Here is a 26,259-nt window from a genome sequence, read left to right on the forward strand (position 1 = left end):
ATCTGTACATTTTCTGCATTGTTACCATTGATGTCATTTTTATTATATATTCAGAGTGGAAACCTGAGAGATTCTAAAGTTGAGGTTAAAGAAGAGATAAAAGAGGAGGAGGATGAGGATGGGGGGATGGAGGAGTCAGAGCTTCTAAAAGAACACAAAGATCTGTACCAGGACACCATGGTGGAGTCATCCAGCTACAGGAACCCACCAGAGAGATGTCCCCGTCCTCTGTATTCCCGGGATTCCACACAGGAAGGTCACACCATCCCTCACCATCATCAGGTAGATGATGACAATTATTGGTAGTTGTGATTTATACACAGCATGTTTGTTACAATGAATGTTTTATTATATCTTTCAGAGTGGAATCCTCGGGGATGATAATATTGATGTTAAAGAAGAGTATAAAGAGGAGGATGAGGAGTATGGAGTGATGGAGGAGTTTTCAGAAGGACACAAGGATATGATGGAGCCACCTAATACCAGGAACCCACCAGAGAGATGTCCCCGTCCTCTGTATTCCCGGGATTCCACACAGGAAGGTCACACCATGCCTCAGTATTGCAAGGTCAGTGGGATGGAGTATCTAGAACTCGGACTGATGAAGACAATTTGTGGATTTTTTAATGTGAGTTTATAAATTACAGATGATATTTTCTCTCATTTCCTTGATTTAGAGTGGAGATCCAATCGATATAGAATTTGAGGTGAAAGCAGAAGAAGAGGCATATGTGAGGGATGATCAGCAGTCTATGGAGGAGGATGGAATAACGGGGACATTTATAGAGGAGGACACTCCTACAGAGATCAGCACAGGTGGGTCATGAACACTAAATCCATTCCTCCACCCATACTGCTCACTGATTGGTCCAGAGTAGGGCGGGGACTGGGTGATATCAGCCTGTAATCCCCTGGTCACTTTCCTGAGCTGTGTTCCCCGTCCTGTATTCCTGGATTTCTCTCGGATAATCTTCCTTCTCTGTGCTGCAGACACAATTTATGTATCTAGACTGGATTTATGGAGGTTCTGGGGTTCAGCTGGCAGAAAAATGTTGATTTTCACCATAGACGTTGCTTGACTTGGCATTTGGGTCTTGGACCTTCTTTCCCATGCCCTGGTCTTGCAAAATCTCTGACAGAGCAATTCTTCCAGTCTTTGGAGCCCAGACAACTGACCCATGCCCTTATGTCCCTTTTTCTGTTGCAGATTTTCACACTAACACACGGACATCCCACCACTTAGGACCCACTGCTGCTGCAAACAGCACCCAGCCAGACTCCCTGCCCACGTTTCCTCCCATGGCACCCCCAAGGGGGCAAAAAGGCCAGGCTTCCAGGGGGAGCCATGGTGCCAGGGGGCACACTGGGCCACACCTTGGCCATGATGCCAGGGGAGCTACTGGGGCCCAGGGGTCCATTAGGGCTAGGGTGGACCAGAGGTCTGACTGTGGTGTGAAGGGGTCACAAACTGGTGGCAGAAGGGGCCAGTTTTCCTTCAGAAAAAAGGCGGAAGCTAAGTTGAGGACCTCACCTGGGGCAGCTGTATCCCCTTTGAGCCCAGGAGAAGGGACATCAAGGGGAGGCAGAAGGTCCCAGGCCCAGGCCCAATCCCAGCCCAATTTTCCACCCTTCTCCCATGATGAGATCTGGGCCATGGTGGCTGCTTATGTAGAACGGGCTGAATGCATCTCGGGGCCCAGGTCCTACCGCAGCGGTAAGGCAGCAAAGGACCGTCTGTGGAAGGAAATCACGGTGGCCGTAAATGAAGTGGGCAGGATGGCACGCCGGTACCCCAAGAATGTGAAGAAGCATATGCGTGATCTGAGGTGGAATTTAAAGGAGAAGCTGACTCTCTGGGCTCGGCAGGGACATGTTACAAGGCGAGGGGTGGACCCTGACCATCTGCAGGAACTGTCTCAGGCAGAACGGGCACTTCTGCCAATCATTGGTCTCAACACGATTTTTGGGGTGACAGCTCATGAAGATACTGATGACTGGCAGAGTGGTAAGTACACCACACATGTCCATATTGTGTCTTCAAAGTTGTGTTATCTTTTTAACATTTACCATTTGTTGTTCATTTTGTCTTGTGTTGTAGCCAGTCCTGAGGCAGGGGCAGCCCCAGCCAGCCCATCAGAGGACAAGCCAGAAGATCACGCATACGCTGATCCAGAGGTGTTCCCTCCTGGTAAGTACTCATTGGGAATGCACCCTGTAATGTTGAACAGACTGCTAGAACATCAAACATCATCTCACATGTCAATGTCCTATTCACAGCACAACATCAGCAGGAGGAACAGGAGCGGCTCCCCCCACTGCAGCCAGGAATGGAGGAAGATCTGGGTATGTATTAATGTGCTTGTCTACAACAATCATAATCACTCAGGATCAGCCAATGAGCATCCTCTTAGGAATGCAGAACAAACCAATGCTAAACTCTGTGTGAACACAAATATATCTCCACAACACGCTGGATTTCTTTGGGGTTCCTCACTGTATTGCGCTCAGACCCCTAGAGAAATCAGTGTGAAAAACTGTTACCACACAGAAATGTGTCTAATCCCTGCCAAATGTCCTGGGACCAGTTTCCCCGGACCAAGAAAAGCAGGTGATTTAGTCGAGGACTGAATCGTCCAGTGCTTATCTGTTCCTGTCCTAATTTATGACGCTAGCTTTGGAATGTGCGCACATTGGAAGGGACTCACGCTGACACACAAGTTCAGTCTATGAATACTTCTAGTTTATTATAATGAGAAAGTGAACTTATATATGCAGAATGATGCGAGAGTCATGTGACAACAGCATAAGCATTATATTAGTCTTTGATTGGTCATTTCCACACGAAAACAATCTCCGTCATGGTATAGGTGTGATCTTCTTCCAGGCCTTATCTCATAGGAAAACAACATTCCTTTGTTTCAAGTTGGCACGGTGGGAGGGGGTCTGTGTGTGTGAGCAGACATTTCTTAAGCAAAGATTTCTTATAGTACCACAAAGCCCAGCAGGCAGAAAATATTCACACAACATATGTATTAAAGTATAAAAGTAAATATTTATAAAACTTATAGAAATAGCGTATATATATATATATTCAATAGGAAACGAAATAGGCATTTTACCAAATCCATCACACAGGTAACCCCACCAAACCAAATGGGGGAACTAACTGATGAGAGCAATAAAGTTCCAAACATCACTAACTAGCTGACATCTCCTGAGCGTTCCAAATCAGACTCGCCCTCGGAACTTCACAACTTCTCCCAGACACAAAAACATTCCACGCATGTAAACACATACATGTAATCTGACCAACGTCAACATGCTCAACTCTGACAGTCCCAGAATATCCAATGTGTTTGGTGTTTAGTGACATCATATATCATGCCTGCTCAATATACAGGAAATGATCCACTACAGGGACCCATCACCTCCCAATCGTGCCGCTCACCTTCAGGTTTGAGCCACACAAAGGGAAAGTCAAACACACTTTGGTCACCACTATGGGTGGCAGAACTGGCAGCATTCCTCCACTTCACTTGGAATCAGTAAGTCTCATTTTACAGCCCGCAGGTCTCCAGGCAAATCCTTGTTAAAATTAAAGCCCAGAAGAGCTCATGATTGTTTACATTTCCATTCAATGAGTTTATTGGCCCCTTAAGGATGCTGATTTCCGGAGTAGTGTTTAACCACTTGTCACCCGCACTGTAGCTGTCATTTGTCTACAGTCTGGGAAGGGCGTCATACAACATCCTCCCAGAACACGCCCTCCCACAGGCCCCTGGGGGTGCACACCCAGCCATCTCAGGGGTCGCTGTGTCCTATGGACACAGCTGATCACATGATGTGGTAAAAGGCCAATCACAGCGGCCTTTTACCACGTGATCACGGCAGATCACCGGTAAATGCAGTTGCCGGTTATCAGCTGCACTTTCCTCATGCTGTCACAGTGGGAGGAAAGTACTGCAGATAATCGACAATTGGCAGAGAACAGATCAGCACCGATCATCAGGGCACTGATTATCAGAGCCCAGCAGTGCTGCCAGTCAGTGCCATCATTGGTGCAGATCAGTGCTGCCTATCAGTGCCCATCAGTGCTGCCTATCCATGCCACCTCATCGACACACATCAGTGAAGGAGAAAAATTACCTGTTTGAAAAAGAGAAACAAAGACAAAAACTTTTTAATTTCAAATTTTTAGCTCTTTTTTTGTTTATAGCACAAAAAACAAAACACCCATCAGAGATTAAATACCACCAGAAGCAACCACTATTTGTGTGAATAAAATGATAAAAATGTCATATGGGTACAGTGTTGCATGACCACAATTGTCATTCAAAGTGTGAGAGCGCTGAAAGGTGAAAATTGTCCGGGGCAGGAAGGGGGTCTAAGTGCCCGGTAGGCTAGTGGTTATAAAAGCCGTGCTGACACTGCTGGCAGTGATGTCTAGTGGGCCCCTCTCCTGACTGGTTTCATCATGTGATCTGGGACTTCAGCATAGGAAAACTTGAGGTCAACATCAAGAAATGTAGCTACTCACCCAATTGTCAAGTTCCAAGTGACAGCGACCATTTTCCCATTGCTCCAAATGTAGAGGCCAAATCAAATACATACCAAGACTGAGTATTCTTGGGGCTATTTTCCTGAAGCCCAAAAACCCAACCAGATCCAAATAATATAACACAATTTAATTTTCCTGATTCCATGAAAACGGTCAAATCATTTTACAGTGCCCCTCCACCCCCCAAAAAAACTGGAACCTAACTAATGCTTTGGGCCTCTCATGTAAACTTGGGGCCAATAATTAGACTGCTTTGTTTTGGCACATCACATGACTAGCAGGAAGATCTATTCCTTCGTCAGACTTATCCACCGAGAATCTCAGGATTGAAGTCACCTAAAGCCCAAAAGCCATCATAAAGACTAATCTATTGGTCATTGACAAATACACTATATTGCCAACACTGCTGGGATGACTTCCTTTCCACACACATGAACTTGAATGGCATCCCAGTCTTAGTCCGTAGGGTTCAATATTGAGTAGTCCCGCCCTTTGTAGCTCAGCTTCCAATCATCTGGAAAGGCTGTTTAATGTTTTCAGATACAAGATCAAGTAACTCTGAGATTGCCACACGAGTTCATTATTTTCTTTTTCACATTGAGTTTGCAGGAGACCTGCGGTTTAAAAGTGATTAAAGGAGTTTTGGATGCATTGCTCTTGGTCACTTCAGATCAACAGTTATATCAACAATTCCTTTGGGTGCATTTACATGCGTTTGGCTTTGGAAATATTTTGGGGAACATTTATATTTGATTCGACCCATTTTTTTCCCTGGGTGACCCTTCTATAACCTATTGAATCCTTTTTGGAATGTTGCCTTTACAACAAATGTTATATCTTTTGCTTTAATGTTTGAAGCCCATGGTCAAAATGGCTGCAGTAGCCTATGGGCATAATGGAGCCATCCTAACATTTGCCTCCTTGTTTGGCAGGAAAGGTGGCCCCTCATTCTTGTGGCCCCTGCTCCTGAGCCTTACCATGGCTCTTTCTACTCCCTATCAGTCTCCTGGGCTGTGGCTGCCAGGGTCCTATTTGTCCGGATAAACTTGGGTGAAAAACATACCAATGAGCAATCCCTCAAACCTTGGTCACAAATGTCACATCATACATACAGCCTGTGACGGAAGCGTAGGCAGGACAGAACACACGGAGGATGATAAACACACAACGTTTTATTGAAGTAGGAGAGACACTCAATCAGGGTAACAAGGGTAGCGGGCTGGTACCCAAAAAGGGGGGAGGAGTCCAAACAGTGATAATCCGGCCCACAATAGGGCAATTCAGGTAGCGATAATCCGAGCATTCAGTGGGGCAGACCAGGTAGCTACAATAATCCAGGCACACAAGAGGGGCAGTTCAGGCAAGTATTAATCCGGGTGCACAAGAGGGGCAGTTCAGGCAAGTATTACTCCGGGTGCACAATAGGGGCAGTTCACACAAGTATTAATCCGGGTGCACAATAGGGGCAGTTCACACAAGTATTAATCCGGGTGCACAATAGGGGCAGTTCAGGCAAGTATTAATCCGGGTGCACAATAGGGGCAGTTCAGGCAAGTATTAATCCAGGCACACAATAGGGGTAGTTCAGGCAAGTATTAATCCGGGTGCACAATAGGGGCAGTTCAGGCAAGTATTAATCCGGGTGCACAATAGGGGCAGTTCAGGCAAGTATTAATCCGGGTGCACAATAGGGGCAGTTCAGGCAAGTATTAATCCGGGTGCACAATAGGGGCAGTTCACACAAGTATTAATCCGGGTGCACAATAGGGGCAGTTCAGGCAAGTATTAATCCGGGTGCACAATAGGGGCAGTTCACACAAGTATTAATCCGGGTGCACAATAGGGGCAGTTCAGGCAAGTTTTAATCTGGGTGCACAATAGGGGCAGTTCAGGCAAGTATTAATCCGGGTGCACAAGAGGGGCAGTTCAGGCAAGTATTAATCCGGGTGCACAATGGGGCAGTTCAGGCAAGTATTAATCTGGGTGCACAATGGGGCAGTTCCCACAAGTATTAATCCGGGTGCACAATAGGGGCAGTTCAGGCAAGTATTAATCCAGGTGCACAATGGGGCAGTTCAGGCAAGTATTACTCCGGGTACACAATAGGGGCAGTTCACGCAAGTATTAATCCGGGTACACAATTGGGGCTGTTCAAGCAAGCAATAGTTCAGGTATTCAATGGGGCAGTCCAGGCAAGGGGCATAGGGGTGTTCCACAGGGCAGTCTGGGCAAGGATAATATGGGCATACAATGGGGCAGTCCAGGCAAGGGAAATATGGGCGTACAATGGGGCAGTCCAGGCAACGGAAATATGGGCGTACAATGGGGCAGTCCAGGCAAGGGAAATATGGGCGTACAGTGGGGCAGTCCAGGCAAGGGAAATATGGGCGTACAGTGGGGCAGTCCAGACAGGGGTGATATGGGTACACCATAAAACAGTCTGGGCAAGGGCAATGGGGTGCACAATAAGGATAGTTCCACACTGCCACATGCGGCTTGTAGGGGCACACACGGCAGGTAGTTTCCAGGGGCAACCAGCGAACAATGTGCAGGAACACTCACGGTTCAGGGACCCTCACAGTGGTCAGCTTTCCAGGGACAGCAGCGATCAGTAGACAGGGACCCTCACAGCAATCAGCAGCAGGGTCAGCTTTTCAGGGACAACCAGCGATCAGCAGACAAGTTCAGCTTTCCAGAGACAACAGCGAGGGTCTTGGCTGTGGGGTCTGGCCTCAGCTCAGACCTCACACAGCGCTTCTCTCAAGAGCAGGGGACCAACAGCTAATGGGTCTTCAGAGGGTTGTGTGTCTTGGCCGCAGCTTCAAGACTACACAGGCAATATAGGACCACAAGTCCCAGCAGTGCACAAAGCAAAGCACAGTTCAATGCATCTCCTAGTTAGGGCTCGGCCAGGAGGGGCTCTGACATCCTCTCTCTAGCTCTCTCATTCATCAAGAGATTGCATGGCCCTTTCAATTGTCCAAGCCCCAAACTCCCGGTGAGTACTGGTCGGGCCTTTCACAGCCACAAAAGACCATGCTGTCTGCACTCCCTGCTGAGATCAATCCCATTTCCCACCTCCTGCGGGGCACAAGAACTCCAAATTGTAGACAAAGCAGACAAGCTAACTGTTTGGCCACAAACAAAACACAAAAATAAAAGAATATTTCTGCTGTCCGTCACACAGCCTAACTAGTATCTGTTACTAATCATCATCTTGAACTATATTTGCAGATCATCTTTTGCCCCTGGAGGCCCCAGCTGTTGGAGTGGGAGAAGAATCTGCATCTGATGTTGAGGTACAGGAAGGGCTGTAATGGGTGGGGATGTACAAATGCATGTTGCATGTGTATTTGGGAAATGTCATGCATTTTTTTTTTGTTTTGTGGTGCAGGGAAGTTCAGGCACTCCAAACTTGTGTGAAATGCCGTCACCTCCACCTGAGTTGCCTGAACGTCCGGTAAGAGATGCTAAAGATGTTCTCCCTAATGAGTCACCAATTTAGAGTATAACTCCGTTCCTGGCTGGGCAGGACTTGGCAACGTGATGTGTAACTTACTTTGGATCATTTCTTAGTCAGGAGCTGGAGGGAGTGATGTGCATGTGACAAATCAGCAGGAAGGTATCAGTCTGGGGAAAGATGAGAAATCATTAATTTCAGTCAAATGCTGATCCAGTGTAATGTGTCAGGGAAAGGCATTCACCAATACCTGGTCCTAGGGGTGGGACAAGAACATGAACTAGTGTTTGGTGCAGGGGTGGACTGAAACTCATGGGGCCCCGGGTCAATAGGGGATCATGGGGCCCCTGTGTGCTCGCTCACCCTCAAACCACACCCAAAAAAGCCTATGAAAGGTACCAGGGACATTTCATGGGGCCCCCTACTCACCCCGGCAGTGCCCGAGTTCCCCAATGGTCAGTCCGCCCCTGGTTTGGTGTCAAACGAGCCCCCTGTCATGCTGTGTGTTAAACACGCTTTCTTTTTTTTGTTTGTTTCTCCTTGCAGCCAACATTGGATCCAGCTGGATCAGCACCCCGTCCACCTGGACCCGGCCCCCTTCGCAAGCTTGGGGAAAGGCTGTCGTTCAACATGGAGAGATTATGGGAGCAAAGAAGGCTTTCTAATGCATCCAGTAATATAGAAAGGTTACTGGGGCTCCAACATGAAGCCCTGCTTGGACTTGTCACCGCGGTCAGGGAGCAGAATACAGCATTGCAGGACCTTAGTCATGATATCCGGGCCTTATGTCAAGCAGGGGCTGAACAAAATGCCAGAAGCTCCCAACCCCTGTGCAGTAGTAATTTGGGGCCAATGCCAAGGTTGCCACAGAGTTCCCCTGTTGAAAGTGCCGGGGAAGCAGCAGAGGAACAAGCCTTGGAGGTGCCGAATCTGGAACTACCCACTCTGGAGCAGCCCCCTCAAGAAACCTCACCTGAAGACCAGTATGCCTCCTTCCCCATGGATCCCTCTTCTGCACCTTCCTCACACTCCACTTTGCCCCTTGACCACACCCCCACTTTCACAACCCCTCCCGTTGTTTCCATATGCCCCTCCTCTCAATCCCGTTTCCACCCATACCTTCCACGTCCTGCCCACTCTCCTCAGCCCTCAAATGCCCCACCCCACATTCTCCCTGTCTTCCATTCCCCCCATTCAACCTCTCCCCCTGCACTCCCTCCCCACCACTCTTTCCCAGCCCCTCCACACACTGTACCTCCCCAACCCTCACACCCACCCCCTCTGCAGCAGCAGCCTCCTTCTCCCCGTTAATTTTGTATTTTTTTGTAATAAACATTATTTGGAAAGTAGCAGAACGTGTCTTTCAAATTTTCAGAAATGCATTTTGGGTAATAATGGTGGCTTGGTCATGTAGGTAATCCAACACAGGTGCTTTTCTGAGTATGGCTACCAATAATTCCAAATAGCGAACACTAAAAAAGCAGCCCTTCAGAAAGAAAACTAAAAGGTGACCCTTCCAGAGGCATTGGTGGTTAGACTCTTTGGCCTTTCTGCTGTTTTCACCTGGTGGTCTGTCCTGCAAATAGTTTTCTCTGTTCCCCATCACACAAGTTCTCTGGCACATGTAGCGGTTGGCCATTATCTGCTAACCATTTGGCTGCCCCAAGGGAGCTTAGAATTATCAGTGGACTCTGTGGGCAAGGCTAACGTTCCCCAATATGGGAACACACAATATTGCAGCTTGTGTTCTAAGTGTCGGCTAGCTTTTGTCTTTTTGGGGTGCTGATTTTGGCCAAGACTCCTGCATGGAACACTCACCTCCCCAGAGACTGACACTGCTGTCCAAATATGTTCCCTGTGCTACTTCATTGACACACACTATACAAGAAGTGTGTAATATCCAGGACACCAGGCATGACACCAGGACACAACTTACACACAGTAAGCCTGCCAAGGAATGCTAGAGACACAGAAAAGTTGGGAGAATAAGAAGAAGGCCTTCTGTTGTTTGGACTATCATTATGCTGGACTAACTGGACCCAGACTAAGTTTGCTTTACACACCATGTAACATCTTGCCCCGAGATTGGTTGGGGAGCATAGGATCTTTAGCTGCCTGATTCTAGATGTGTGTGCCTATGGAATTTATGTGCCCAGTGGACACTTGTTCCTCACTTCATTCCCTCCCCACCTCTTGTTGTCAAAACACTGACATGTGAATGAGCAACACGTTGGATCCAAGTGGTATGTGTGGAGCAGATAGACAATTTGCCCATTAGGGCCCCTTCTTTTCTGGGGGACATTGCATGTAACTGGTCTCATCCATAACTGATAGTCCTTCCAAGAGCAGCTTTCAAGTCATGTGACTTCTGTGTAATGCCAATCCCAACTAGAGATGAGGTGATGGGAGACATCTTGACAGAGTTGGGCCACAGGATCCCCCCACACATTGTCTACTTGGCTGCACCCCCCTTTTGGCAGTCTGCACAACTCCACTCCACCAAGCTATGTAGAAGTCCCTGGATGGAATGAAGAGCTACTCCAAACGTGAACAATGTAACGTGAATGGAGTGTTCTGTGTAAACTGTTGCAGCATTTCACAAAAGGAAGCAAACCAAGATTGGGAGTAGCTGCAGACAGCAAGCAGACAACTTGTCAGGGATCCCTGCGACGCATGAGTCTGCACATGCGTAGGTGTCTGACAAGACATGCAGGCAGGCGGGCACTAGGACCCAGGCGCACCTGTCACCTATGACGGCGCTGGCAGGCACTGGGACCTAGGGGCGCCTGTCTGTGCAGGGTGGGCTATTTAAACCAGCCCTGCACAGACACAAGTTGCCGCTTGGTCTTATTGTCCTGTTCCTGTAGTCTGATCCTGTGAAGCTTCCTGTTGCCGACCTCTGCATTGATCCTGACCCTGCTGATTGTCTCCTGCTTGACCCCTGGCTTGACCGACCATTCTTCTGCCTGATCCTCTGTACCGCGCTGCCCGCACGTTGCTGACCTGGACTGCCTGACTACTCCTTACAATCCATCCATTCCGCACGGATCTGTCCATGTTACCAGGCCTACCAGCCTCTTCACGTCAGGCTCTATTTCCCGCACACCCCTGACGGTGCTCTCTACCACTGCCGGACGTACTCAGGGGTCGCGACCTGGTCTCAGTCTGCTCCAAGTCCATCCCCACCATCAGGGGCCCTGGTGAATAAGCAGATTGGGACTTAGACCCCGTGCCCTGGGGAACCCTGCGCTGTTGGTTGCTAGAGGCCCCGCCAGGTGGTGTTTGACATAACTTCAATCTTTATGTATCCCAGCTTAGGATTGAAGGAGCTGGTTTACCTCTCGGAAACATGCAATCCTATCTGCTACAGTCCTAAAGCTGGACTTGCCAGAAAAGACTTTGTTTGGACATTACCAGAAATTCCAGGTAAGCAAGATTGTCCAGTGCAGCTGGAGCTAGCAGAGTCCTGCAATGCTTTAGGGACATGCAGATCAGCTCCAACTGCAATGAAGAAGATTGCCGACCTGCAAAGGCTGAAGAAGGCCACAACACAGGGCACTGTCCAAGAGAAATAGAACATTTATTTACAAATTTATAAAAATCTAAAAACCTCTTAAAACCATAAAAAAAAACTAAAAATGTTGCTTAATATAGGCCACAAGTCCAGGCTGGTCCTCGGCTGGGTCCACCTCCAGGGCTTGCTCCAGGGTCTGGATGTGTCGGCACACCCAGCACATGAGGCCATGAATGCCTGAATCATTGAACATTGTAGAAAAAGCCAAACAAAATGTATTATCTGTAATAAAAAAGGAGACACATTTACTTCCAAAACCAACAACAGCATGCAATACTTGTCTACCTTTGTCCATTATCCTGAAAGCACTCTATGCTGTTGTCACCTCATAACTGGAACACAGAGCTTATATCTCTTGCCTGGGAGGATTTCATGGCCCAGGGAGTGAGCTTGGAATCCTTAGGCCTAGATTAAAGTGTTTGCTCACTGACTACAAATAGATCTGTGGGCAACAGTGAAAAGGGCAATCTCATCAGTAAAGACAACAGATGACTTTGGCACACCTATCTTCTCCACAGAGTTCCCAAAGACATCTATCCTAGCTTTCTATTAGCTGCAGGGAGGGGAGGGGGGGGGGATCTCTACACACATTATACACAGCCAGAGCACAGAGCTGAGCAAACTGTGTGAGCCTATTGGAGGGTAGTGGCCCAACTCCCTCCACACAGGTCCAGAGATTCCTATAGATCTGGCAGTGTGATTAACCAGGCATGTCCTTGAAGGGAGGCGGTCCATCTCCCAGGAAGCTGGATGTGTCAGCTGCATCTATTAGAGTGATTCTTTAAGATGGCGGAGAGACCAGAGTGGAACAAACACTTGTTACTTGGGAAGCAGGTTTTTGCTCACTGGAGTGTCAGGTTAGTGCTTGACTATTGTGTCATATTCTTGGTTTATTGTCCTTTCTTAATTAGAAAAACACTTTAATGTATTCCTATGTAGACCAACTCAGCTGTCAGGTCTAAGTGTGAAGATTAAGCCCCTATCTGCCTGATGTGTTGTTTAGTGTGAATGTTTTATTTCTTTGGGGGGGCATCCGAAACTCAGGATGAGGCCAACCAATGGAGACAAGTCAGGGGGAGGGGAAGCCTTCTACATACATTACATGTGCATATGTGTAAGCAGTTTAGAAACTGACCTTCAGGGAAGCTGACCTCTGCATCCCGAGGGGGCTGGAGCTCCCCCATAGCACCCCGGGCATTCTGAGGTGCAAATACGTGAAGAGTAAAAAAAAGACACAGTAAAGATGCGAGCCCTGACATTCAAGAAACACATGGATGTTAAACAGTCACATAGTACAGGCCCCGGTAGTAAGTCCTAGCCCTACCCAACATAGCAAAGTCCTCTTTCAGTTTGGGTTACTAAACTAGATGACCAGAACCAGAAGGGCTTAAGGACAATTTCATATGGCCACTTGTTGGCACCCACACTGCAGCAAGCTGCTCATATCCTACAATGCTGACATAGTCTCTGGCTGTCCATTGATGATCATAATGTGAAGTGAAAAAATGCTGCCTACTCCATCATAATCACCATCCTCCACCATGTATCTGCTCACCATCCTCCACCATGTATCTGCTCACCATCCTCCACCATATATCTGCTCACTATCCTCCACCATGTATCTGCTCACCATCCTCCACCATGTATCTGCTCACCATCCTCCACCATATATCTGCTCACCATCCTCCACCATATATCTGCTCACCATCCTCCACCATATATCTGCTCACCTCACGCAGTGTGATTATACAATGTTACGGTCAAACTGCACTTTTGGTCCCATATGGACTCAGAAGATCAGCTTGCTGAATGAAGACTCCAAAGTAATCTCCCTCCTGATAAGCGTCTTTGTATCAGCCGTATTCCTCATTAATAAGAACTCCACATGGTGCTTTATCCTTTTATACTTTTATTCATCAATTACACATAAGAAATGCCCTCATGTTCCGGAGGTGTACATTGCACCATGTATGATGAACATCCAGTGATGTACTGATCAGACACAAGGTGGCAGTATCATCTCAGTAGCAGAGTCCTGCACATGCTCAGAACAGACACCATCCATCATGTGATGTAAGGCAAAGCACGGGGCCCCTTAGTGAATGCTATTGCCTGCTGTAATGTCATTCCAAGGGCCGGTTAGAGAGTACTACAACCGCTGTCCCGATGAATGGCAACATCATGACGTCATCCGCACACTCCTCCCCGATGGATGGTGTCTGTTCTGAGCATGTGCAGGACTCTGCTGTTGAGGTGATACTGCCACCTTGTGTCTGATCAGTACATCACTGGATGTTCATCATACATGGTGCAATATACACCTCCGGAACGTGAGAGCATTTCTTATGTGTAATTGATGAATAAAAGTATAAAAGGATAAAGCACCATGTGGAGTTCTTATTAATGAGGAATACGGCTGATACAAAGACGCTTATCAGGAGGGAGCTTACTTTGGAGTCTTCATTCAGCAAGCTGATCTTCTGAGTCCATAAGTGCAGTTTGACCGTAACATTGTACAATGTGCGGTCACACTGCGTGAGGTGAGCAGATATATGGTGGAGGATGGTGAGCAGATACATGGTGGAGGATGGTGAGCAGATATATGGTGGAGGATGGTGAGCAAATATATGGTGGAGGATGGTGAGCAGATACATGGTGGAGGGTGGTGAGCAGATACATGGCGGAGGATGGTGAGCAGATACATGGCGGAGGATGGTGAGCAGATACATGGCGGAGGATGGTGAGCAGATACATGGCGGAGGATGGTGAGCAGATACATGGCGGAGGATGGTGAGCAGATACATGGCGGAGGATGGTGAGCAGATATATAGCGGAGGATGGTGAGCAGATGCATGGCGGAGGATGGTGAGCAGATACATGGCGGAGGATGGTGAGCAGATATATGGTGGAGGATGGTGAGCAGATACATGGTGGAGGATGGTGAGCAGATACATGGTGGAGGATGGTGAGCAGATACATGGTGGAGGATGGTGAGCAGATACATGGTGGAGGATGGTGAGCAGATACACTGTGGAGGATGGTGAGCAGATACATGGCGGAGGATGGTGAGCAGATACATGGCGGAGGATGGTGAGCAGATACATGGCGGAGGATGGTGAGCAGATACATGGCGGAGGATGGTGAGCAGATATATAGTGGAGGATGGTGAGCAGATGCATGGCGGAGGATGGTGAGCAGATACATGGCGGAGGATGGTGAGCAGATATATGGTGGAGGATGGTGAGCAGATACATGGTGGAGGATGGTGAGCAGATACATGGTGGAGGATGGTGAGCAGATACATGGTGGAGGATGGTGAGCAGATACATGGCGGAGGATGGTGAGCAGATACATGGCGGAGGATGGTGAGCAGATATATGGCGGAGGATGGTGAGCAGATACATGGTGGAGGATGGTGAGCAGATATATGGCGGAGGATGGTGAGCAGATACATGGTGGAGGACGGTGAGCAGATTTATGGTGGAGGATGGTGAGCAGATACATGGTGGAGGATGGTGAGCAGATACATGGCGGAGGATGGTGAGCAGATACATGGTGGAGGATGGTGAGCAGACACATGGTGGAGGACAGTGAGCAGATATATGGTGGAGGACGGTGAGCAGATTTATGGTGGAGGATGGTGAGCAGATATATGGTGGAGGATGGTGAGCAGATATATGGTGGAGGATTTCTCTGCACGGGAATTGATGACAGATGCACATATTTTTCATTATCCAAAGGAAGGTTCACTGAATGAACACTTTATTGATTGAACTTGATTTTTTGAATGACTTTTGTTTGATTCATACTTAAAAATATTCTTTATTTTTTGTGTTTTTTGTTTATATATATATATAATTTTCAATATTAATATTTTTTCAACTATTTTATCTTCTAATATTTATTTTTTTATATTTTTTCACTTTGTTTTTTGGTTATATAAGGATTGTGCCATTGTTTCATGTAGCGCAGCATTTTTTCACTTCACATTATGATTGTATAATTTCCCGCACTGAGACATGGGTTGTGTGCACTAGCGGCTACAGTATTTAATTCTCATTTTTGTTGTTTTCATTTCACCATAGTTAGCGCTAGAGTTATTCAATTTATTTTAGATACCACTGCTCATGAGATTGGTCTCTTTCAGTTGGGTTTTGGGGGTGGTAAAAATGGACAGCTGAGCCACAGTGTTTCTGCCCTTGAACTGTAAAATAACAGCCAGATGGGGCTATTAACAGGCCGTGTCTGCAGCATTAGTAACTCAGGGTGCTGAGTCTGACAAGCAGCACCTCTTATCAAGCTCCCCCACTGGGCTCAATGGGGCCACACCACCACTACGTACAATGCACACAATTACAATGTGGTAGTGAGTCATTGTAGGGTGAAATCAGGTGGTGGGGGGCGGTAATAACATGTCCTCATTCCCTGTCAGATGTCCTCTGAAAAGCCCTGTGAATTGAAGGAGAGAGCCTGAGATGGGTACAGGGGGATTTCTGGGGTTCCTGGCCTGGAGTGAAGGACAGGTGAACATCTCCCGGGGTTTGCAGAGTGGAGGCGCTAACACAGGAAGGACTTGGCTGGGTAGCAGAGTGGAGGCGCTAACACGGGAAGGACTTGTCTGGGTAGCAGAGTGGAGGCGCTAACACGGGAAGGACTTGGCTGGGTAGCAGAGTGGAGGCGCTAACACGGGAAGGACTTGGCTGGGTAGCAGAGTGGAGGCGCTAACACGGGAAGGACTTGTCTGGGTAGCAGAGTGGAGGCGCTAACACGGGAAGGACTTGGCTGGGTAGCAGAGTGGAGGCGCTAACACGGGAAGGACTTGGCTGGGTAGCAGAGTGGAGGCGCTAACACGGGAAGGACTTGGCTGGGTAGCAGAGTGGAGGCGCTAACACGGGAAGGACTTGGCTGGGTAGCAGAGTGGAGGCGCTAACACGGGAAGGACTTGTCTGGGTAGCAGAGTGGAGGCGCTAACACGGGAAGGACTTGGCTGGGTAGCAGAGTGGAGGCGCTAACACGGGAAGGACTTGGCTGGGTAGCAGAGTGGAGGCGCTAACACGGGAAGGACTTGGCTGGGTAGCAGAGTGGAGGCGCTAACACGGGAAGGACTTGGCTGGGTAGCAGAGTGGAGGCGCTAACACGGGAAGGACTTGTCTGGGTAGCAGAGTGGAGGCGCTAACACGGGAAGGACTTGGCTGGGTAGCAGAGTGGAGGCGCTAACACGGGAAGGACTTGGCTGGGTAGCAGAGTGGAGGCGCTAACACGGGAAGGACTTGGCTGGGTAGCAGAGTGGAGGCGCTAACACGGGAAGGACTTGGCTGGGTAGCAGAGTGGAGGCGCTAACACGGGAAGGACTTGGCTGGGTAGCAGAGTGGAGGCGCTAACACGGGAAGGACTTGGCTGGGTAGCAGAGTGGAGGCGCTAACACGGGAAGGACTTGGCCGGGTAGCAGAATGGAGGCGCTAACACATGAAGGACTTGGCTGGGTAGCAGAGTGGAGGCGCTAACACAGGAAGGACTCAGCTGGGTAAACATATACAGTAAATTGTTCCTCTGCTGATTCACAATTGTGTAAATATGGTGATAAGGTGGGTAAGCAAAGGGTCTTTCCAACCAACTCATGTAGCCTCCCTAAAGGATACTTCTGCTACCCTTGTCTCCTCCCCAGAAGAAACCAATAAAATACTGGAAGATATTTGTGCCACTCTATATCTAGATCCAAGACCTTGAGGTGACCACAAAATTCTTAGACTCACTTCATTTACTCACTATTGGCCCCTCCCACCTGCAATCTGTAAATGCCCCTATTTTATTAAAGGAAGGGTCTGAGGTGATTAAAGGCTTACCTAGTGGGAAATCACCTGGTCCTGATGGCTACACACCAGCATTGTATAAGATGATGGACTCTCTCATCCCTCAGCTACTGACAGTATATAACGAGGTTTGGGAGGGGGGCCCATACCTTCCAATGGGTCACCAAGACTATATAAAACTGATTTCTAATAAGGGCAAGGACCCAACTGAACCGGAGGCATACCAATTAATTTCTCTCCTAAATGTGGACACTGAAATACTCTCTGAAATAGTAGCATCCTTCTTGGCTGCAGTATTACCCTCCCTTATCCATACTGCCCAGGCTGGCTTTATTAATCTACCTCCCCATCTAGCCTCCCCCCTTCCATCACCCCCTCATCTCTCCCCTCCTCTGACCTCGCAACGGCACTGCCCCCCACCACACCCAAGGCCCTGCCTACCGTAACCCCCCCATCACTGCACTCCTTCAGCCCTACTACCACTGAGGAAGTCACCAGAGTCTTCTCAGAAGCCCGCCTCACTACCTGCCCCCTGGACCCTATCCCCTCTCAACTCCTCCGGTCACCCCCCTCTTCCCTCATCCGCTCCCTCACCCACATCTTCAATCTCTCCCTCTCTACTGGCGTCTTCCCCTCCCCCCTAAAACATGCGCACATCACCCCCATACTCAAAAAGCCCTCCCTGGACCCCACTGACCTCAACAACCTCAGACCAATTTCCCTGCTACCACTCACTTCCAAGCTCCTTGAGCGCTTGGTCTTCGATCGCCTAAGCGCCCACCTAACTGACAGCAACCTCCTTGACCCCCTACAGTCCGGCTTCCGTCCCCTACACTCCACCGAAACTGCCCTCCTCAAAATCACCAACGATCTACTAACCACCAAAGCCAAAGGCGACTACTCTGTCCTCCTCCTCCTAGACCTCTCTGCGGCCTTTGACACAGTCGACCACCCCCTCCTCCTTAATAAACTACTCTCCCTTGGCATCAGAGACACCGCTCTCTCTTGGTTCTCGTCCTATCTATCCCAACGCTCCTTCAGCGTTTCCTACAACGATGCCACCTCCTCTTCCCTCCCCCTCTCTGTTGGGGTCCCCCAGGGCTCTGTCCTTGGACCCCTTCTCTTCTCCATCTACACCTCCTCCCTTGGCAAACTCATACACTCCCACGGCTTCAATTACCACCTCTACGCTGATGATACTCAAATCTACCTATCCAGCCCTCACCTCACCCCCACATTCTCCGCCCGCATCACTCACCTCCTAAACGACATCTCTGACTGGATGTCGCTCCATTTCCTGAAGCTCAACCTCTCCAAAACCGAGCTTCTCGTCTTCCCCCCAGCCCGCGCCCCCCCCCCATCCTTTCCATCACTACCAACACCACCACCATCAATCCCGCCCAGCAAGCCAAGGTCCTTGGCGTCATTCTGGACTCAAACCTTTCCTTTCAACCTCATATCAAATCTCTCACAAACACATGCAGGCTCCACCTCCGAAACATCGCCAAGATACGCTCCTTCCTTACCCCAGACACCACTAAACTACTCGTACACTCCCTGATTATCTCACGCCTTGACTACTGCAACTCCCTCCTCACCGGCCTACCCCAGTGCAAACTCTCCCCGCTTCAGACCATCCTGAACTCAGCTGCCAGACTCATCCACCTCACTAGCCACTCCACCTCTGCCACCCCCTCTGCCTCTCCCTCCACTGGCTCCCCATTGCCCAACGCATTAAATTCAAATTGCTCACCCTGACCTATAAGGCCATTCACAACACTGCCCCTAACTACCTCACCGACCTGATTCCCAGGTACCACCCTACCCGTACCCTTCGCTCTTCACAGGACCTCCTTCTATCCTGCTCCCTGGTCTCCTCCTCCCACGCACGACTGCAAGACTTCTCCAGGTCCTCCCCCATCCTCTGGAACTCACTACCCCAATCCACCAGACTGTCACCTTCCCTCCTCACCTTCAGGCGCTCCCTGAAAACCCACCTCTTCAGGGAAGCCTACCCCACCCTCACCTAACAGCCGCTGCCCTTCCCTCCTCCTACCACTCCATTCCCCACAGCCATTTCCTCCTGTACCACTACCCCCTCCCTCCTAGATTGTAAGCTCAAAAGAGTAGGGCCCTCTTACCCCTCGTGTGCTGTTTGATGTTACTGTACTGTTTCATGTATTGTTCCCCCCCCCCCTCTATTGTACAGCGCTGAGCAAACCCTTTGGCGCTATATAAACTAGATAAATAAATAAATAAATAAATTAATTAATTAATGGTAGACCAGTGGCTTCCAACATTCGGAAAGTTATTGCAGTGCTGGAACAAGGCAAGGTACACCCGTCTGAGGATCGAGCTATTATTACATTGGATGCTGGAAAAGTCTTGGATAATGTCAGCTATCATTGGCTTGCTCTGGTTCTTCTGATGGGCTTTTCAGCAGTATGGATTCTGCACCTTCACCCAGGGTGGTAGCTGCAGGTCTCATATCAGGTGAAATATTGCTGCATGAAGGGTACTCACCAGGGTTGCCCCCCCTTCACCTCTTCTTTTCAACCTTGCCCTGGAACCTTTCTCCCGTTACCTTTCCTCCAGAGCCCCAATACATGGGATTCAGACAGGCCAAGAAGAACTCTGTGTAGTCCTATTTGCCGATGATATTCTTATATTTTATGGCGGATCCTGTGGCAGATATTCACATTCTCCATCAGGTCTTCACAAGCTTCCTACAGTGCTCTGGCCTTCCAATCAATTCTGCTAAGAGTGGAATACTTTCCTTATCTGGAGCCAACACCCTTCCCTGGGCCCAGCAGTCTCTCTTCATGTAGCAAATGTTCAGATCACATATTCAGGCATTACGATAGGGAAGGAGCCATCCTCGGTCTATCATTACTACCCTCCACTGATATCTAAAATAGGAAATGAGATGGAAACATGGATGTACCTTCTCCTATCACTTTTTGGGGGATGCCACCTGTTCAAAATGGTGAGCTTTGCTCGCCTATTGTACCCTCTTCAAACAATTTGGTTACTGCTTAAACAGGGGGAGCAAAAAAAGAGGGTAGCGCAAACTTTCCCAATATTCCATTGTATGACCTTGCCTGTTTATTGTGTATAGGGACAGATTGGATACTCCAGGCTTCCTCATACACCAATTATGATTTGGAGTTGGCAGTGGGGCAACCATATGACTTAGCTGCTCTCCTGCATTGCAAAATACAATTGTTCCCCACAAGTATTCAACACAACCTTCTGATACGGGATCTGATTCTTACATGGAGGGACATACAGAGCAAACGGGGCCTGTCACCCCATGTCTCCCAATATTTGTCCATAAGAGGCAATCCAATGTTTCCACAAGCTGTTCAATATGCCGCTTTTAACATTTGGAGTTCTAAGGGGCTCTCCTGTGTTGCCTCCCTGTATGACGCATATTTGAACTATCAGGAACTTTGAAATCTTTCCCAACCCTTGCATCAACTTATGACCTGCCAAGCCATCCCTCTCTCTACTACCTACACCTCTCAGGTTGTATAAACTGGTGCTGCCCAGCCAAGCAACAACGTTTTCAAACTTCCATATCGGATCGCTTCCTACAGGAATGGAAATACTCCATATCTGACATCTATCGACCTTTACACTCTCTCTTTACTAAACCGCTACATCCCACATCTGTGAAATCTTGGAGCAAGGTCATACCGGGAGAGAACCTGGTGGGCAACATACTGGAAGGATAGAACAAAGTGCAAAGGCTTGTGGTGAATGAATCCTGGAGAGTCTCAATGTAAGCTCTTCCATGGGGCCATCATCCCATTTCTATCCACCAAGAACTCTCCACAAATCCACTATATAGTGAGCACCGCCCTCTCTCTTCCACCGATTTCAGGAATGGCCCCGCATCTCAACCTTTTGGGAACAAGTGTTAGCCTACATCTCAGGAGTTTGTGGCTGCTCACTCCCCATGGACCCAGTTCTTCTACAACTCTCCGTTCAGCTGAGAAATCCCACATCCACAAATCCTGCAGGAACTTGCGGTGGATATTATTATGTTTACTGGTGACCCACAGGGCTATTCCTAAGAAATGGACTATCCCCTTGTCCCCACCATCACAGACACTAAAAAAGATCTACGTCTTCTGATTTACAGAGAGAAGGTAGACATGGAGCTCAACAACCAAGCCTCAGTCAAACATTTCCATAATAGATGGGACACTTTTATTGCAGCAACACTTACATCCTTGGAGCAATCCTCTATGTTGTCTTCTTTTACTTCTATGGATGGGTTTGTCAAGGTGGTTACATTGTAGAGATCAGACAGACGTGTATGGAACACGCATTGAGGACACGCATACATAACAGGTGTTACTTGCTCCCCATCTGGCCGTGTATACCTTGGTTTTCTGGTTCATGACGTTGTCATTCTTTTGCTCTCCTGATGTGTCTGTGCGCACTCATGGCCGAACCTTACTTCCTTGGCTTTATCATGACATCTAGGAACATTATGACATTCTGCTCCTCTCACTTATTGGAGTTGGGAACAAAGTCTCAGGAGAGAGTCCATCCATGTTTTCTGATCAGGTATCACACCCGGTCACACCTCCAGGTCAGATCCTGCCAGAAGATTCCTTCCTCTTTCTTTATTGGAGAGATTATAATTATTTCATTGGTTACTGTGATTTATCTTTTATTCAGAAGTCATGGCAAGAAGTATGAGCTACTCGTCTCCTCTTTCACCCCAGACATATTGCTTCTTTGTATATCTCTTTAGAAAACTCAATATAGAATGTTTGAAAAAAAATGTACTCAGCCAATGAAAGGTCAGGACTCCATTTTTATTCTTCTCCTATCAACCCGGTCCCACACTTCATCCATGTCTTTGGGGACCTCTGATCTCCTTATGGACTGTTTCTTCCATGATGAAGATCAGCCATGGAGTATATCTGAGGTGTATATTAGGGTGTGCTTCTTCCCCACATGAGAGCTGGGATGTCCAGCAACATTCATCTAGAAGACATTTCCCGCACTCAAGGCACTAATACACCTCCAGGGTTGTGTGTGACCCCTGATGTACAAGAAGACAGGACTTCAGTGAGGAACATTTCCCTCACTCAGGACAGGAAAGTGACTGCAGCCCTGTTTGACATCTCTGATGTTTATATAGATGGGGCTTCTGTGAAAAACATTACCTTCACTCAGGACAGGAAAGTAGCTTCTCCCCCATGTGAGTTCTCTGATGTCTGTAAAGATCAGACTTCTGCAAAAAACATTTCCCGCACTCAGAATAAGAATATGGCTTTTCTCCTGTATGAAATCTCTGATGTGTGTTAAGGCCGGATCTCCCTGAAAAACATTTCCCGCACTCAGGACAGGAATACGGCTTCTGTCCAGTGTGCAATCTCTGATGTGTGTAAAGATGGGACATCTGAGAAAAACATTTCCCGCACTCAGAACAGGAATAAGGCTTCTCCCCCGTGTGAGATCTCTGATGTATGTAAAGATAGGGCTTCTGTGAAAACATTTCCCACACGGAGGACAGGAATGTGGCTTGTCCCCAGTGTGCAATTTCTTATGTCTGTAAAGATTAGACTTATCTGAAAAACATTTCCCGCACTCAGTACAGGAGAAGCTCTTCCCTGTTGGAAGGCCGGCCCGGTCCCGCACAGTCTGAGGTTCCTCGGGATACGAGGAATCCGATGGTCCATCTACACTGGGTGGTGCCGGATGGACATTGGAGGGAGCCGGGTTTTCTCCTGGACTATACTGTGTGATGTCCTCATCTTCTACTTTCCAGTCTGGAGACAAAGTGAGACAATCCTCGGAGGTTTTCCTCATCTCCCAGCCATGGACTAAAATACAAAGACAAAGAGGATTACTAGACAGGAGTTGATTGGTTCCCCCAAACCAGGACTCCGCCCACATCAGGCAGCTTGGTCTCTGAGGAGCTTACAATTCCACCCTCAAGGGAACTAGGAAATGGCTCCTCTGATCTCCTACCAGGTCATTTCTTTATTCATGGACCTTAGTCAGAGAGTGAGGAAACAACCAGAACTGTCTTTTATAGGAGGGACAGTGATGAGGGGATTATAGGACGAGGGTCCCCACCCCCTCTATCACTCATCACCATCTTCCCAACACAAGAAGTACTGCACTTCCTTATTTAGTCCATGATTTAGTCATGAAGAATAGCGGGGCTGAGCCCCACCAGAGGTCAGAGAGTGAGGATGGGGGGAGAAAAACCAAGATGAAGACTGGACTGATCCTAAAGACCATCATCATTGGGGTATTGACTCCTCCCTCATTATCACTTTCTGTTTAAGGGTCCAAAGGGTCCACATGAAGACACATTTCTCAAACACTAATACACAGGTGTAAAGGCTTAATAATACCTAGGTTCAGGGGGGATAGGTAGGAACCCGAGCAACAGACAGGAGGCAAAACCTGGTGCTGGATCAATGTGAAGGGAAGCATGACAAGTATGGGTGGAGGAATGGATTTAGTGTTCATGACCCACCTGTGCTGATCTCTGTAGGAGTGTCCTCCTCTATAAATGTCCCCGTTATTCCATCCTCCTCCATAGACTGCTGATCATCCCTCACATACGCCTCTTCTTCTTCTGCTTTCACCTCAACTTTGATGTCTATCAGATCTTCACTCTAAACCAAGAAAATGATAGTAGAGGTCACCTGTAAAATATAAACTCACATAAAAAATCCATATATTGTCCCAAGTCCATGCTCTCCATCCCACCAACCTTGTAATGATGAGGGATGGTGTGACCTTCCTGTGTGGAATCCCGGGAATACAGAGGACGGGGATATCTCTCTGGTGGGTTCCTGGTATTAGGTGGCTCCATCATCTCCTTGTGTCCTTCTGAAAACTCCTCCATCACTCCATACTCCTCTTTATACTCTTCTTTAACATCAATATTATCATCCCCGAGGATTCCACTCTGAAAGATATAATAAAAATGACATCAATGCAGATAATGTACAGATCCTAATGATACTATCAGTGATTGTTCCTCATCTACCTGATGATGGTGAGGGATGGTGTGACCTTCCTGTGTGGAATCCCGGGAATACAGAGGACGGGGACATCTCTCTGGTGGGTTCCCATGACTGGATCCATCTGTAGGAAACACACACACTGACTGAATCCATTGTTTCTATGTGTTTATCAGATGATGGGGGATCTAGGTGGATCCTCCGTACTGCTCTCTCCTTTACAATAAAGTCTCCTCTTACCCGGTGATGTGAGGGGCGGCTGATTGTCCATCATGACGTCCTTGTAGAGATCCTTGTGTCCTTCTAAATACTCCCACTCCTCCATGGAGAAATAGACAGTGACACCCTGACACCTTATAGGAACCTGACACACACAATGATACAGTCACCATCCAGACACATCCCTTGTCTGTTACTGGAGAATGTCCCAGAATTCCCGGCACCGCTCACCTCTCCTGTCAGCAGCTCAGTGATCTCTCTGGTGACTTCTAGAATCTTCTTCTTTCTCTCTTCTATCAGGGAGGGAGGTGGAGGCAATGTGATGTCATATGATCTCCAGACTTCACAGGAGGAAAACTCTACATCTGAACACAAATAGTCACATCAAATGATATTCCCAGAATCCTCCTCACCTCTCCATTCAGGTCTCCATTTTATTAAAGCCCCACTTCAGGCTGAGGTATAATTCCCCCCACAGGACCCCCACACTACGCAGGGTATAGGCTTGTTGCAGCATTCTGATGTCATTACATACAACGCAGGACCAACAGTCCCACTTTACATGTGAGGATACCAAGGGGCCCCACATCCTAAGAACATCAGGGAAAAAGCCAGATGGAGGGACATTAGGAGGAGGAGCAGTGAGGTCAGTGTGATGTCATAGGATTCTCTGTCTCTGGATGGAGGGACATTGGGAGGAGCTGTGAGGTCAGTGTGATGTCATAGGATTCTCTGACTCTGGATGGAGGGACATTGGGGGAGGAGCTGTGAGGTCAGTGTGATGTCATAGGATTCTCTGTCTCTGGATGGAGGGACATTGAGAGGAGCTGTGAGGTCAGTGTGATGTCATAGGATTCTCTGACTCTGGATGGAGGGACATTGGGAGGAGGAGCTGTGAGGTCAGTGTGATGTCATAGGATTCTCTGACTCTGGATGGAGGGACATTGGGAGGAGGAACTGTGAGATCAGTGTGATGTCATAGGATTCTCTGACTCTGGATGGATGGACATTGGGAGGAGGAGCTGTGAGGTCAGTGTGATGTCATAGGACATATAGACTCTGGGTGGAGGGACATTTGGATGGGGAGATTTGAGGGGTCCTCTAGATGTGCCTCCCATGTAAATCAAATCCTAGTTCCTGGATGCGTCCTACCTCTCCTAAACTGAAGAGTGAACTTTGACCTTTACCATCCAGAAATCTGTCCGGAATCTGTGGAAGTAAGCTGTCATGTGATCAGTAAATAGCAGACAATTGTCTCCAGAGCCCCTAATGGTGGGGATGGATTTGGCGGCGTGCTGGTGCCAAGTTTCCTCCCCCCAGGGTCACTGCAGGTGTGGAGAAAAGCTGTGTAAGAGGATATGGAGGAGAGATGAGGAGGAGATCCAGGAATCAGGAGAAAGGTCAGGGCAAGCAACAGACGAGCGCATCCAAGAGACCAAGCCGGGGTCACTACACAGAAAATCAATCCAAGGAAACAACAGGCAGGACGAGGAATAGCAAGAAGGAGCTGAGAGACAAATGAGAATATTGCTCAGCCAATGGGAGATGATCTCAGCATGACTTCCATCATGAAGGAGATGAGGGGGAGGGGAGGAAGTCACTGAAGGTGACCATAGATCCATGGAAATTCAGCT

General features: G+C 48.2%; 2 protein-coding genes and 1 long non-coding RNA gene across 3 annotated transcripts in view; 2 read left to right on the top strand and 1 right to left on the bottom strand.

The window, feature by feature from the left end:
* LOC149445397 (uncharacterized) overlaps window positions 1-26,259 on the top strand; it is a 127,719-nt gene that overhangs the window by 84,908 nt on the left and 16,552 nt on the right. The gene's annotated exons all lie outside the window — the stretch shown is intronic.
* On the top strand, window positions 1,273-9,329 carry LOC149445399 (uncharacterized). The gene is made up of 6 exons (XM_089653813.1): window positions 1,273-2,005; window positions 2,099-2,188; window positions 2,278-2,343; window positions 7,793-7,857; window positions 7,953-8,018; window positions 8,565-9,329. Exons 1-6 carry the CDS (start codon window positions 1,300-1,302, stop codon window positions 9,327-9,329), a joined length of 1,758 nt encoding a protein of 585 aa, XP_089509939.1. The 5' UTR covers window positions 1,273-1,299.
* Window positions 23,725-24,349, bottom strand: LOC149445400 (uncharacterized). The gene is made up of 2 exons (XR_016306405.1): window positions 24,154-24,349; window positions 23,725-24,055 (listed from the first exon to the last, which is right to left on the bottom strand). It is a non-coding gene; the product is annotated as an uncharacterized LOC149445400 (long non-coding RNA).

This window comes from Staurois parvus, unplaced genomic scaffold (genome assembly GCF_062004578.1).
Source record: "Staurois parvus isolate SC_StPar_1 unplaced genomic scaffold, SC_StPar_1.0 ptg000721l, whole genome shotgun sequence".
Lineage (NCBI taxonomy): Eukaryota > Metazoa > Chordata > Amphibia > Anura > Ranidae > Staurois > Staurois parvus.

What these genes read in the sequence shown, in the direction of transcription:
- LOC149445399 (XM_089653813.1), top strand. Translation starts at nt 1,300, where the DNA reads ATGGCACCCCCAAGGGGGCAAAAAGGCCAGGCTTCCAGGGGGAGCCAT. An exon ending in AGGAATGGAGGAAGATCTGG is followed by an intron (nt 2,344 to 7,792) that starts GTATGTATTAAT and finishes CTATATTTGCAG; the next exon opens with ATCATCTTTTGCCCCTGGAG. An exon ending in AATCTGCATCTGATGTTGAG is followed by an intron (nt 7,858 to 7,952) that starts GTACAGGAAGGG and finishes TTTGTGGTGCAG; the next exon opens with GGAAGTTCAGGCACTCCAAA.